General features: G+C 44.0%; 1 protein-coding gene across 1 annotated transcript in view; it reads right to left on the bottom strand.

Annotated features, from left to right (window-relative positions):
• The window catches only part of mthfd1b (methylenetetrahydrofolate dehydrogenase (NADP+ dependent) 1b), a 46,963-nt gene extending 33,466 nt beyond the window's left edge, over positions 1 to 13,497 (bottom strand). The window contains exons 1-8 of the mRNA XM_080751200.1: positions 13,352 to 13,497; positions 6,329 to 6,413; positions 5,340 to 5,399; positions 5,172 to 5,225; positions 4,914 to 5,050; positions 3,854 to 3,954; positions 2,342 to 2,478; positions 309 to 420 (exon numbers count right to left, since the gene is read on the bottom strand). Coding sequence (XP_080607326.1) covers positions 309 to 420; positions 2,342 to 2,478; positions 3,854 to 3,954; positions 4,914 to 5,050; positions 5,172 to 5,225; positions 5,340 to 5,399; positions 6,329 to 6,413; positions 13,352 to 13,389 — 724 coding nt within the window. The 5' untranslated portion in view covers positions 13,390 to 13,497. The remainder of the gene's footprint in view (positions 1 to 308; positions 421 to 2,341; positions 2,479 to 3,853; positions 3,955 to 4,913; positions 5,051 to 5,171; positions 5,226 to 5,339; positions 5,400 to 6,328; positions 6,414 to 13,351) is intronic.
• Between the last annotated feature and the right edge of the window lie 667 nt (positions 13,498 to 14,164).

The raw sequence follows: 14,164 nt of genomic DNA, 5'->3' as shown, positions 1-14,164 counted from the left end.
TGAGAACAGCCGATCAACAGATCAACAAGCACACAACGCCTCGCGATGCGATTTGTGCTTGTAGATCTGCTGTTTTCGCTAGTTTAGTACATTTTATAGATGATAAATACAAAACGAACAGTTTTCGACATACAAGGTTTCCACCCGACAACGACGATATGCTATAAGGTGCTGGGAGTGAAAATTATAATGTAGGTGTGCCTCGGATTAAAAAAAATATTTATGGGGTGCCCTGAGAAAAAAAAAGTTTGGGAACCACTGATTTACATGATGAACAGAGCCTTCTGAAGGTTCAACGTTTTACCAACCGGGGATGTGATTGATGCCACAGTCGATGACCACCGCTCCCTTCTTGATCCACTCCCCTTTGACCATCTCTGCCTTACCGATGCCCACCACCAGGATGTCTGCTCGGCCAACCTGGACGGAGGCAGCAAAGGACAAATCTCTCTGCATGAAATGTGCCGCTCAGGAGCCCCCTGGTGGCTCAACAAGTATAATGCATCAACTACACCAGTGTTTCTCAATCTTTTTTGGCTCGAGTACCCCCTTTACCCGACAACAACATTTTGCTTATAAAACTGCAATTAAAATATAAATAAATGGTGGTATATGCCATTTCAAGAATATAAAATAACAAATATGAAATGGGGTGAAAGAGTTTCAAATGGTTTCTCATTTTCAACACTGTGGTCATAACATTTCAGTCAAATTTTCATCTCAATAACTTCCAAACAACTTTAAAACACATCCCAGTTGCCTGGTACAATGTAATTTGGGTTAACAAGAATAACAACTCAGGCTCATATCAAGTTTCTTCATGTGTCTTCATTAAACACAACAGTAAATGTTTTTCCCCTCCTAATTCAATTGTAGTTAATTCTTTAACTATGAACAAGCATGATGTATACTAGTTTTCCTTTTTGAGGGCATTTTCTGAGTACCCCCTGCAGTACCTCCGCGTACCCCTAGGGGTACACATACCCCCATTTGAGAAACACTGAACTACACAACACCACCATATTTTCATAATTTGTGAAAGTTTTCACCTATAATAATGACATGACCAAATGGGGACGCCTGGTTGAAAATAATAGAATAAAAAGATGAAATGAGGTGACAAAGGGCTTATCTCATGACAGATAATCAAGGATCAAGGGTTTTACTGTCACATGACTACAATACAAATACAATACAGCTGTTGCAACATTGCAGGCAAATTATTGTACTTTGAGCTTCCTCAACAATGTGGATAAAATAATAAATGGTAATAAAATAAACATTAAGATTTAGAAGTCCAAATAAAGAAAAACATCAAACACTGCCCATAATGGTGCATAATAAATTTGCCTATGAGCTTGCTAGGCATGCAATTTAAATCAAAATATTTGTATTTATTTTTTTCTGTTATTGGTGATGACTGTTGGGCAAAAGACACATTCACTATCGGACAGATAAACGAATCAATCAAAATATGTTTTGCATTTGGAGTGCCTTTTTTTGGTTAAAGCTGCAATCATTAACTTTTTGAGTGTGAATAAAATGTTATATTGACCAATCGGTATGGTAAAATATAACTAGTACATGTGCAGTGGTTGGAGGTGGTCTACCTACACTCCCATGTATGGCATTAAGATCCTTGTGGTCGGATAGGACCAGTTTTGTGTTCTAGATTATTTATTTATTTATTTTTAGGGCATACTATAATTTTTCAACCGGTGGTCCGTTTTCAAACTAATTGCCCCGCAGCCATTCGTTATCACCCCAATAAGACAATATTGAATAGCCACACATTTCTTCACAAACATTTCCATGAAAGATCTATGAAGTCCACTTCTTTGTTCCCGCAAGCGGCACAGCCCCTCCCCCTGCAGCGTATCAGAAACGCTCAAATCCTAGCCTGATTTCAGACTCAGCTGAAGCTTGAGTCTGACATTGTGCCCTGTTCGAGCGATTTCTAGAGGGGAGGGACTTTGACGGCACGGATTGGTTATTTGTTAAACCCACCCCACCCCCTGCGCTAATTGGAGGAGCCGTCATTTCGGCTCCAGAAATCACTTATTATGAACACAATTCCAGACCAGAAAAACAGTCCACTCTGAGAGTGGGCGGGTCTATGGGCTGTAACCAGGCTACTCAAATCCCAGATAGACCATGAAAGTTACGGATTACAGCTTTAAGTAAAGAGACTTGGAACATGTGTGCATGTCAACAAAGTGATTCTACGGTGAGCCTCAGCCTATACGGCATACCGGTATGCGTGCATGTCATCGGTATAGATGCCTTGCTAGTCATGGTGTGATTGGCTGGTTGATGACGAGCCTCTCAACCAATCAATTACCTCTCCGGGCAGGTCTGCGGTCTTTGAGTGACAGGTGGTGACAGTGGCGTGGCTCCACAACAGGAGGTCATGCATGGGCGCGCCCACGATCTTACTGCGGCCAATCACCACGGCTCTCTTCCCCGCCACGGACACACCTGTGGACACAAGCGGCCAAACGGTCACTTCAGTCAAAACTACATTCAAGTCCTTTCCAATATTAGAGTAAAATCCACCGAGTTCATTTAAATCCAAGTCTTTCCTATGAGCTCTGCACCTGAATGCACACTGTAAAAAAAGCCTGTAGTCCAGGGGTCTTCAAAGTTTTCAGGCCAAGGACCCCTTAATTGAGAGAGAGATGAAGCAGGGACCCCCACAACCTGTTCATAGATTCCATATACAGTAGTTTCATAGTTTGACAGCACAATCGTCAGTATATTTTGGATTCATGTCAATTTGTGTTTTCATATATTTAACCACTTGAACCGTCAATACTTTATAAACTCGACCTTTCACTCTGCTCTTTTAACCCCTCTACACCAAAGCGCTTTGCCGAAAATAGCCGATCTACAAGCTCACAACGCCTCGCAGCTATTTTTGGCTAAAGTTCTCAGAATATGGACACTATAAAATATAGGATACTAATATTAAAAAAGGAGAAAAAAAAAACTTTCTATCACTCAAAGATTTGGAGGACCCCCTAGGGGTCCCGGACCCCCTGTTGAAGACCAATGCTGTAAACTATGAAATTAATTAATAAATAAAACATATTGCTTGTTCATAAATGAGTATTACAGGTTACAGGTTTTGAGCTCAAATGTGGATCCCCAGTCGATTCAGTTTCCCGATTGTAGTGTTACCAACAAACTAGCCCATATCCCCACCCAAAACAGTGGTCCCCAGGTTGACTCTTTCTTAGTCAGGGTGGGGGTCCCTGGTTCACAATCAGTTGGAAACCCCTGGACTACATCAATTAGTCTGAATAGTAACCCTGTATTATAGTTGTTGTACTTGGCGTACAACAATAGTGAAAATAGCCTATCAACAAGCTCACAATGCGTCACATCCATAGAGTTATAATAAGTATAGAGAGGGCACCAGATATCCCCGCCCGTCCACTTGCATTGAGTCGCTCACCCAGCGCATGAGACGATTTCACCCCTTCTTCCGGTTTGTTAAACGTGACATAGTGGGGCCTAAGTGACGCGTTTTGCATGTTCATGGACGCGCTGGGGCTCCAAGTCCATGAACGAGCACTTCCGCTATGAACGCGCAGTCAATTCAAAAGAGTCTAAGATGCGCGTTCATGTTTCTGGCCCCAGCTGCAGTAACTCAAAACGGCCACCATGTCCATGACGCTTCAGCCCTCCCCCTAGGTTCTGGGGGCTTGGTCACATCACTACTATGCACTGTGAGCTTGTAGATCTACTATTTTCACAGCTTTATAATAATCGTTCATTAATGGTAATCGAGGCACAGGTTTGACGTGATATTGATCTCAAGTCTTTTCGCCCAGCCCCGCCCCCAGCTCACCAGTCTGTCGGATGAGCTCCATGCAGCCGTTTGGAGTGCAGGGGATGAAGCAGTCGGCCAGGTCTCCACGGGACAGCTTCCCTGCATTGATGCTGGTCAGCCTTATAGACGGACAACAACAGAGAAACTATCTGAACACTGGGCCTCTTCCACGTTCTTAATCCATTTCGGCCTGAGGTCTATTCTAAAAACGCCTTATAAACTCTGTTTTCTGAAAAACAGATGCCACGCAAGGCGTCGCGTTGTGAGCTTTTAGTTTGGCTCCTAGTCGGGGGCCTAGGATTCTTTCGTGCTAATCAGGCCAAACTTTGCACAGATGTAGCCCAGGGCATGCTCTAATGATTTAGCTAGGGCGCCCGAGTCGGCGACCTTCGGGGTAGCCACAGCGGCCAAGTCAAGTTGGGCTCCCATCAACTTCCTACAGGAGGAAATAAATCTGCTTTAAGTTGCATGTGAGGGGTCTAACTAGGGGTTTGTCATAATTCTGAATTCATTGCAAGCATTTGTTTTGCACAAAAAACACTCCTTCGTCAAAGAATTACCCCAACAAAACAGTGAAAAGTGATCACACGGCTGTCAATAATAAATCAATGCACTGACTGCTGAGACACCCGTATTCACCCATATCAGCAAAAGAATAAACAAAAAATAAACATCCAAAATGTTGTGTCATCATCAGTGGGGGGCCACCTAAAATAATCTTGCATAGGGCCTCCTGAGTCCTACAACCGGCACTGGACAGAGGATAAAGTAGTACAGTCAGCTGGGCTGGGGCATTAAGGCCACAGTGGCCTCAGGAAATTCCTGCCCTGCCTGATACAGTGTTTCTTTCACTCTCCATCAAATGTCTTTGCCAAAAAATAGGCGATCAACAAGCTCACAACGCGTTGCGTTGTGAGCTTGTAGATCGGCTATTTTTTGGCAAATGTTCCGCCCCAGGATAATGGATTTTGATTATCACGATCATATCGTAAATCGTGATTTATTTTGTCACAATAATCGTGATATGACATTTTCATATCGTCCCATCCCTAATGTCAAGCTGGTGCTTGGTTCTCACCCGTCCACGTCCTTCTCTGGCGCCACAGCGTTGGTGACCGCCTCCGTGTCCACCTTGTGGATGGAGTCCAGAGGCAGCTGGACGATGAGGCCGTGGATGGACGAGTCCTCGTTCACCTCTTTGATACTGTGGAGAATCTATGGACAAGGAAACGCTCTGGAGTTATGCGTCTAGTCAACTGCTACTGTAGAGTGAGTGAGTGAGTGAGTGAGTGAGTGAGTGAGTGAGAGAGATCAATAAAGGGACCCCATCGCTCACCTCATCCTCTGTAGCGGTCTTGGGAAGTTTCTTGTGCGTTGCGTTTATTCCGATCTGTAAAAAGAAAGAAAGAGGCGGGTTAGTTCTAAACACCAGATTGCAGACATGTAAGGTATAATACAGGCATAATAACGAATAATAATATCAAGACAAACTCAATTTATTTACCTCTGCAGCTGCTTTGAGTTTCATGCTGATGTAAAGCGTTGAATCATCTCTGTCTCCCACCTACAAATAAATGACACCCATCATGTCAGTTCTGTGGCATTGCTGTTCAATGCTTGTATGAACAGACTGGCAGCCATCTTGTCTATGTCGGTGTTAATTTTGTGGACAAAAACTAAATACATTGACAGTTTTGTCAACAATTAAAAACTAGACGAAATTGTAACACAGTGGAGAGCAGGTGCCGAAGATTAAACCACCGGCGGTCCTCCGGGAATATATCGCTATCTGTCCGTCTGTTGGACTGGGGCAGTCCTACACACTGGCTTAACTTACCAAAAAAAGTACAGTTTTTGCTGGCCGAGTGACTGAAACGTTGTATCTGCTATTAAAGTAGTTATAGTTTTTGTGAAGTGAAGACAGTGTGCGGGACTCTCCTCTTTTTCTCCTCTCAAGATCATTACATCGACACATCTATCCATTTTAGTAGTGTGCACTGTGCAAAACGACTTTTTCTAGGGATATTTTTCACATATAATGACACACCCAAAAAAGGGACGCCAAGGTTAATGTGGTTAATGCAACAAATCATTACCTGCTGAGGACAAGCTGAAAGGGCATGCCCTGAGAAAGTGCATAGTAACAGCCGGTAACAACTAACTAGTGCAGGGCTAGGGCGGTATGGAATTATTATTACCACAGTGGAAAAAAAAAACTTTCCCGGCGGCAGACATTTTTAGAATCATCCTCAAGTCTATCTTAACACTGGGCCAGTAACTCCTACCTCTTCCACGTTTCTTAAACTATGGCTGATTTGGACCCCATGGCAGAAGGCAACGGGCTCATCATTGGCATTCATATTGTTGTTGAGAGACCCTCTGATTCACCAGGACCAACAGTAGGGCATTAACCAAAAAGTCGACAAGTCGACTCAGTCGAGCAGGTTAACAGGATAACATCCAGATCCATAACAAGGACCATCTTGCACTGACCTGTAAGACCACCAGACCAGGTCTGAAATTGGGGTCCTGAGTCTTCATTTGCTGCACCTGCTTCCTCAGCCTCTCCCTCACCTGGCTGGGGTCCAGAAAGAGAGGACATGGAAGAGAATTCAGATTTTTAGTCTGGGGTTACAAACAACAAACAATTAAAACAGTAACTTTGTATTTTGCATTGGCCATGTTGCCCCAAGAAAATAATTGAGCTTCTTAATTTTTTTTACTGAAAACCATGACACGTCACATCATGTTGAAAATGGACTATTGGGGGCGCCCGCTGGCCTACTGGTCCGTGCGCAATTGCTTAATGCGCATAGCACATGGGCTTTGTGTAGCCTGGAGGCATCGCCGGTTCGATTCCCGGTCCGGACGACCTTTGTCGTGTCTCTCTCCCCATTTCCTGTCAGTCTACTATCCTATCAAATAAAGGCATAAAAAGCCCCCAAAACAAATCTTAAAAAAAAAAAGACTATTTACATCCACACGACCAAAGTCTAAAATTAGGCATAATATCTGAATGGCCTGTTTAACAACTTAACACCTTATACTTTATTGTCCGGAGACACCCAGTGGTCTGTATAAGGCCCCCCAGGCCCCCACTACACCAAATATCTTCACTCCAGATTAGGAACGCTAGGGTTCATGTGGTTAGGAAACGACAAACTAGTAACACAATATGTGTGCTTAAGGCCGGACTCACACATGTGCGTCACGCATCGTCATCTTATCGTCTGAGAATGGCCACTGGGAACGCCATACTAATGCATTGTCAATGGAAGGTCGTTTGGTTTTTTGTCGTTGCCGTGTCTCAAGCTCAACCGCAGCCTGTACGCTCTTGAAGAGACACGGCAACGACAAAACACCAAACAACCTTCCATAGACAATGCATTAGTACGGCGCCCCCAGTGGCCATTCTCAGAAGATAAGGAGAAGATGTTTCACGCAGATGTCTGTACAGCGCCTAACGTCTTGCATTTGTGTTTTGTAGCTCAGCACCTACAGGCCCCCACAAACCAGAAGTAGCATGCACACCTGCTCTGTATTTCAACAACAACACCTTCCCTTGTAAGGCTGGTCAGGTTGTTTGCGCAGGAAGCCATTTCTTTGGGTTTCATCACAAGGACTTGTTGCGGGAGAGATTGATAGTTGATACTTTGAACAATGTTGTGATAAAATAGTTATCTCTGAGTCTGAGTGGACACCAGGCCATTGCTGCAAGTCATTCACATTTCAGGTGAACTGTCCAAACTTTATCTTAATGCCAATAGAGAACAAGGACAAACATTGCAATATGTTGATGATGATGCAAAGGCAAAGCATAGGCAGAAACATTTAAAGAAGATAAAGATTATGCAAGTCGGCCTGTGTTTTGATCACGCTTTCCTGCAGTCATAAATATTATGGCACTGGTGGGGAAGGAGGGAGCAGAGCTTAAGCACAAGATCTACAGTATGCTTTTATATACTGTACATACAAAGAACTAATCAAACATTAAAGTGTGTAATCAAGCTGGAAGTTCCAGACTGGAACTGCTTCAGAATGACTGTGTTCCTCGGGCCATGAATATGCAATATAAATAGTTTCTGTCGGGTGGATATGAAAATGTCATATCACGATTATTGTGACAAAATAAATTGCGATTTACGATATTATCGCGATAGTCAAAATCCATTATCCTGGTATGGAACATTTGCCCAAAAAATAGTAGATCTACAAGCTCACAACGCGTCGCAAGGCGACGCGTTGTGAGCTTGTAGATCGGCTATTTTTTGGCAAAGACATTTGATAGAGAGTGAAAAAAAGACTGTATCAAGTACGCATATTATAAGTACCTTTTACCAAAGGATTTAAATGGTACCGGAATATGCAGCGAGGACGATATCACGATAAATGTAATCTCCACGATACGATTTTTTTTATCCCGATAAACGATAATATTGTGTATCGTCCCATCCCTAGTGGAGACCTCATATGTCCAAAAGTGTTTGTTAGGATTAAAATTCAAAAATAGCCAAAGTAGCAGATCAACAAGCAGTTTTGCTACTTATGTGACACTGTAGTATGCAATCACAACGTCTGCCTGTGCTTTTGGTCTTACAGGGGTCAGGTGATTTACACTGGCCCTAGTGACAGTGACACAAATGACCCTTACATAAACGGCTTCTTCTTTCAGAACCCCCACCACCACAACTATATTATAGGCAACACAACGCTTCTGAATGAATGCCAAAAGGGGGTTTCCGTGAATGTCACTTAACGGATTCTAATCTCTTTACTAGTCCTAAAAAAGGTGTAGGATTCTCTCAAGAGCCTTTAATCCCCAATAACCACACCATAATTTTACCAAAGGACAAGAGAGGACAAGCATTTGTGTATTCAGTGTATTAGCTAACATTTATGACTCAACACAATGACGCAATATGTCTAAGTGACATAGTTCAAACAAAACAAACAGACCTCGAACTTAAAGCTGCATTTTGTAACTTTCCTCCTCTACCCTGGATTTAAACCTGGTTGTTTTTTGTTTTTTTTGCTAATGGAGCCTGCCTGCTTGCTCAGGAGATACATTGAATCTTGACCTGAGGTCTTGGCCCACTCCTTTTTGTTTTTTTCTCCCCCCAACACCTCAAATCTCCTCACCAAAATGAGCTTTGTGAGCTTGTTGATTTGCTATTTAAGCAGAATGTTACGCCTATGACATGCTCAGAATAAGGATGCTAGGATTCACGACACGTGGCTAAGAGAGCAACAAAGGGAGCGCAAGTTGCAACAATCCCTTAAGTTTGTGAGATATTATCATAATGCTATACTACTAATTTAGAATACCCTTACACCCAAGGGTTATACGATAGCCTTGATTGTATCAAAACTAGAATTTTGGCCGGCCGGCCTCATCCTAGTGATCGTGGCTTTGTGCACGTTGCACGCATGCGCGTGTGGACACGCACAGCTGCTCCAAACCATCACGTGCACATACATACACACACACACAAGCATTCAAACAGAGATGTAGTCGCCTGGTTCCAGCCCATAGACCCGTTCGCTCTCAGAGTGGACCGTTTCTCTGGTCTGGGGTTGTGTAATGAAGCTGCAGCTTACCGATCCGAAATTGCAGCTCGTCCAATGAGCGCAGGGGGTGGGGGTGGGTCTAACGAATATCCAACCCGCGCAGCAGTTTCAACGATTACATTTCAGGATGGCTATTGGCTAGCAATGTTGTGCGCACAGATGAAGCCACAAGTAGGCGGATTCGCTGATCTCTAGTGATTGGTTTAGGGGAAGTCAAAGTTGTTCAGACAGGGAACAATGTCAGACTCAAAGCGTCAGCCCGGATGTAGCTACGCAACTACGCATCATATCATGCGGAGCGGCCTCACCATAGAGTATATATGTCATAGTATATTAGAGAAACAGCACATTCGAGACGCGGAGCACTCGTGGTGCGGCACGGGGCGGAGCAAGCGGTCGCCACAACAACGTAATCCAGGCGGTGCGCCGCTCTATTGTCCACGACACTGCGAGCGGCTACCGAAGCCCCCCTGTATCCACGAAGCCCAAACGAGTTACGAGGCCCCCCTGGGTCCACGAAGCCCCAAGCGGCGCGAAGGCCAGCGGACCTTGGTCCTGCTCTTCGCCCCCGAGCGCCGCAGGCGCGAGTGGCCGCGAAGAGCGGGCCAGGGCCGCGCGGCCGGCGGAGCGCCGCGCGAGTTACGAAGCCGTGGTGAATGCAATCGTTATATTTATGCCCAGGCCGTAAGGCCTGGGCAAGCGCACGTTAAACGCCCTGTCCAAGTGACTACAATGGAGCTAATGGCTAGGCTAGGCTAGGCTAGGCTAGTAAATAAAGAGTAAACACTTCCGGTCTGCGGCGAGTTCAAAGCGTGACGTAACTCTCTTATATACACTCTGGTGAATGGCAGAGCAGTGGCTGACGTCGCCATCTGGTGGTGATTAGTGTGTGGTGAACGTCAAAACGAGTGCTCCTTGACAACTTTTACTGGTTTCTTGAACATACTGTAACATATATATATATATATATATAAAATAGAGAACGGATAGCCCCGTCCCCAGCTATTCATTTCAATGCAAGTTCCTCAGTGGCGTTTTGAAGCATGCGGAAGTAGCATGTAGTTTCCCCCCGCCTGCTGTTCCAGCTTTGGCCAGTAGGGCCGGCTGCTTCAATATTTACAAGCCGTTCTGGGGGCTTGGGCCTCACACACACAGACAATGCACACACACACAACGCACACAACACGTACGGGTCCAAGATTTGCTTCCATGAAGGGACCCAAGTTGACCCAAGACGTTTGTAGCAGTTAAACCATTGCTTCTTTTTCTTTTCTCTGCACGCGATTCTTGTTGGCTTGTTGGGTAGTAGTGGTGTCCGGCAATACGGTCCCATAGTCGCGAAGGCTGCGGGGCTCCACAGGCTATAAAGTGGTCGTGGTCCGCGGCCATATGCTCCCATAGCCGCGATGGCTGCGCGGCTCCACAGGCTATAATATGTCACCATGGCGATGGCTAGCGAATGAACGGCGGGCCGACGACCAAGCACACTCTACCTATGACTTGCAGTGGGTCTGAAATCTCTGAATGGTCGTGAAAGTGGTCGTGCAAGGGGGTGAAAGTGGGCGTGGTGTTTAGTGGGATTGTAATAGTAGATAGAAGATGTCATCTATTTCTACCCACTGATCAGCTAACGAAAAGAATCATACAAGTGTCGAGGGGCATCCTGATGAATAAGGTCAAAGCCCTCCTGGAATTCAGAGCCTGATGAAGATCTTTTAGGTGCATAGGCAGTCGCAAATTGGTCATGCATTGTTGCCTTGCTCAAAATAAATCTCCCAGCAAAGATAGGGTGCCTTGGATTTCTTTTCTTTGAAAGTCTGCAATCCACACCATTTTGGACTTAAGCAGTACCTCTTTAGAAAACTTTTTTGGTCATAGCTTCCTGGAATAACTATGGCAATGGCTTTGGGGAAGAGCCGTTCCCTAAAATTGACCCTGTGTGCAAGAAGGTCAATTTCACGCATCATAGGCTCAAGAAACCATAGGAGAGGAGACACCTGTCTCCTTTCTCCTCCACACACTCTATCCCAATTAGGGATCGGACCATATGAAAACGTCATGTCACGATTATTGGGATGAAGGGAATTGCGATTTACTATATTATCATGATAATCAAAATATCCCCAACATCCATTATCCTGTGGCAGAACATTTGCCAAAAAAATAGCAGATCTACAAGCTCACAATGCATGACAATGTGACTAGTTGACTGTGATCTTGTAGATCGGCTATTTTTTCGGCAAAGAGATTCGGTAGAGTGAAAAAAAGTTATGTCAAGTACGTTATTTTCAGGTCCGTTTTACCAATTATCGAGGGTTTAAATGGTACCGGATATGCAGCTCATGACGGAGGATAATTTCACGATAAATGTAAACCTCCACGATACAATTATTGATTATTATTATGGCAATATATTGCAATATTTTATTTCCCAATACTGTATCGATACTTCAGGCTGTAGTATCGCAATACTTTTAGAGCAAAAAGAAATCTGTTCCCGTGCATCTGTTCCTGTGCATAGAAACCAATGGTAGACGTCCAGTCCTGACTCTCCACTGCTGTTCAATAAATGAAAATGGAAAGTTTTAATGATATGGAAATGTTTTGTCTCAATTTGTCCCATGAGTTATCAATATAATGTGATGTACATGAATATTATTAGACTACCCAGGTGGTACATGGCAAGTTGGCATGCAAATTCAGTTGAATATTGCAATATATCGAAATATGTATCGAATCGCAATATATTGTGATACAATCGTGAGTTTCGTGACCCAAGTATGGTGAGGTTCCATTCCTAATAAACGATAATATCATCGATTATATTGTCCCATCCCTAATCCCAACATAGGCTATCAGCTTTTACAAATCGACCTCCAAATGACAGCACTCACAGCAGTAGGACAAATGCAAAATAAATACTGTAGCCTACATGATGGAGGTGATGAAGCGACCACTGGTCAGTCATCACCAGCATTAAATAATTACCTAATAGGTAGTGTGAGGGCCGGGGGCAGTTGGCAGCAGGCCATCCGGTCTGGTGACAAGCATGTGCCACTGATTTGATTGCACTATCAAAGTAATCGCTTGTCTTCTTTCCAAAACGTTGAAAGTGCATGTGCTTTTGACACGCTTGACACAGTGCCTATACAAGCCTGAGCCTGTATAGGCACTGAATAGGCAGTGAGAAATATAGGAATACGAAGGCATTGTTTTGGAAATAATGAGCTCGGAGTCGAATGCCATAAAACAGTGTTTCTCAAAGTGGACTCTGTGGGTTCCTTTATGGCGGTCTAAATTGACCCATACAGGTCCCAAATGGACACATTTGTATACTGTCAGAGTTAATAGGGGAGACCTTGAAATGTGAAAGTTTGAGAAACACTGCCATAAAAGTTTCTGTCAACATCACCACAGATCACTCGCCATGCGTAAAGGGCAAAGGCCACAATATTCAACTTATTACATAATGCCTAACAGATTAATCTTCACAAACACTGACCACATCTGACCCTGTCCTGACTTCAAAGGGCATGGCACCAGTTCAAACTTTGCCAAAATGCTACTAGTCTTACGTCCAGTTGTTTTTTGCTCCTTTCTCGGTCAAATGTATTAGGATACAAACATTGCATATAAAATCCCATGGGAATCCTGCATAAGATGTTGATGCACGTGGTCACACTGCACACAATGCCTGCCACTCATAACAATCAATGAAATGTCACTCAAGTTTAAACCAATTAAATATACATAGCAAGGTTTAACATACCAAGATGACTACAGTTGAATGAGTGAATTGATTAATGTAATAATAATAATATAGAACTTGACATCAGAAGCAACAGTTGAGTTAGCCCTCCACACACACATGGCTCACTTAGCTGCTTCATCCATTCAAAGTAGGCTACTATTAGCAATAAAATGGATGAGTAAAGTAAATAAACTTACGCTGAAACCTCTTTGCCACTGATGATTTGAGCTGACATGGTTGTGATGACCTGAGCTGGATGGGGACGGTTGTGTTGCTGTGAGATGCAGATGTGTGTGACTCTTCACTCTGCTGTTGTGAAAGCAACACAACCAAGTTCTGAGACGCTGCCTGGTGAAGTTGTGTTTCCCTTACGCTAGTGGCGTATTTGTGGTTCCTCCATTCACAGATAACCTCTGCCTGCGCCTGAATGTCACCGTAGAAACTTTACAGAATATAAAGTTCGAGCGTAACTTCAGATCGCATTCCGCCAATGGGCAGCGTGGTGAGGAGGGGTGGAGCTGTCGTTGGATCCCTGCCTAGTGGTGGGCGTGGTTTACTGGTGCCACTACAAAATTAATAAACTTTTACAAAAATATTTATATCAATTATTTTAAGACAGGATCCTGGATGGCTTGATTAATGTAAATATTGTTTTTGTAAAAGTCTATCTATGGGGGAAATGAATGGTATTGGGAGATGAGATCGTTTTAGTGGCACCAGTAAACCCAGTAAACCAGAGCACCACGCCCACTGCTATTTGTTGAGATGATTGACAGGCGCCGTTAATCAATAAGGACACGAGTTCTGTATCCCGCCCACGTGAGGAATAGAAGCTGTTACAGCAAATGACCAGCAGATGGCAGCATTGTATTGGTGGAGTCCAGCACCCAGATTCTTCAACTTCAGAAGTTCAGACTGGTATATTTTCAAGGGGGGGGGGATTGGCTAGTTCGGTCGCCTGGCAACTCCGTGGCCAATAACACAGCGCATCAGATCGTCCGATATCCAGC

This window comes from Nannobrachium achirus (assembly GCF_963921795.1).
Source record: "Nannobrachium achirus genome assembly, chromosome: 20".
NCBI classification, from domain to species: Eukaryota; Metazoa; Chordata; class Actinopteri; order Myctophiformes; family Myctophidae; genus Nannobrachium; species Nannobrachium achirus.
The sequence above is the reverse complement of the archived record's forward strand: the minus strand, read 5'-3'. Positions and strand labels throughout refer to the sequence as shown.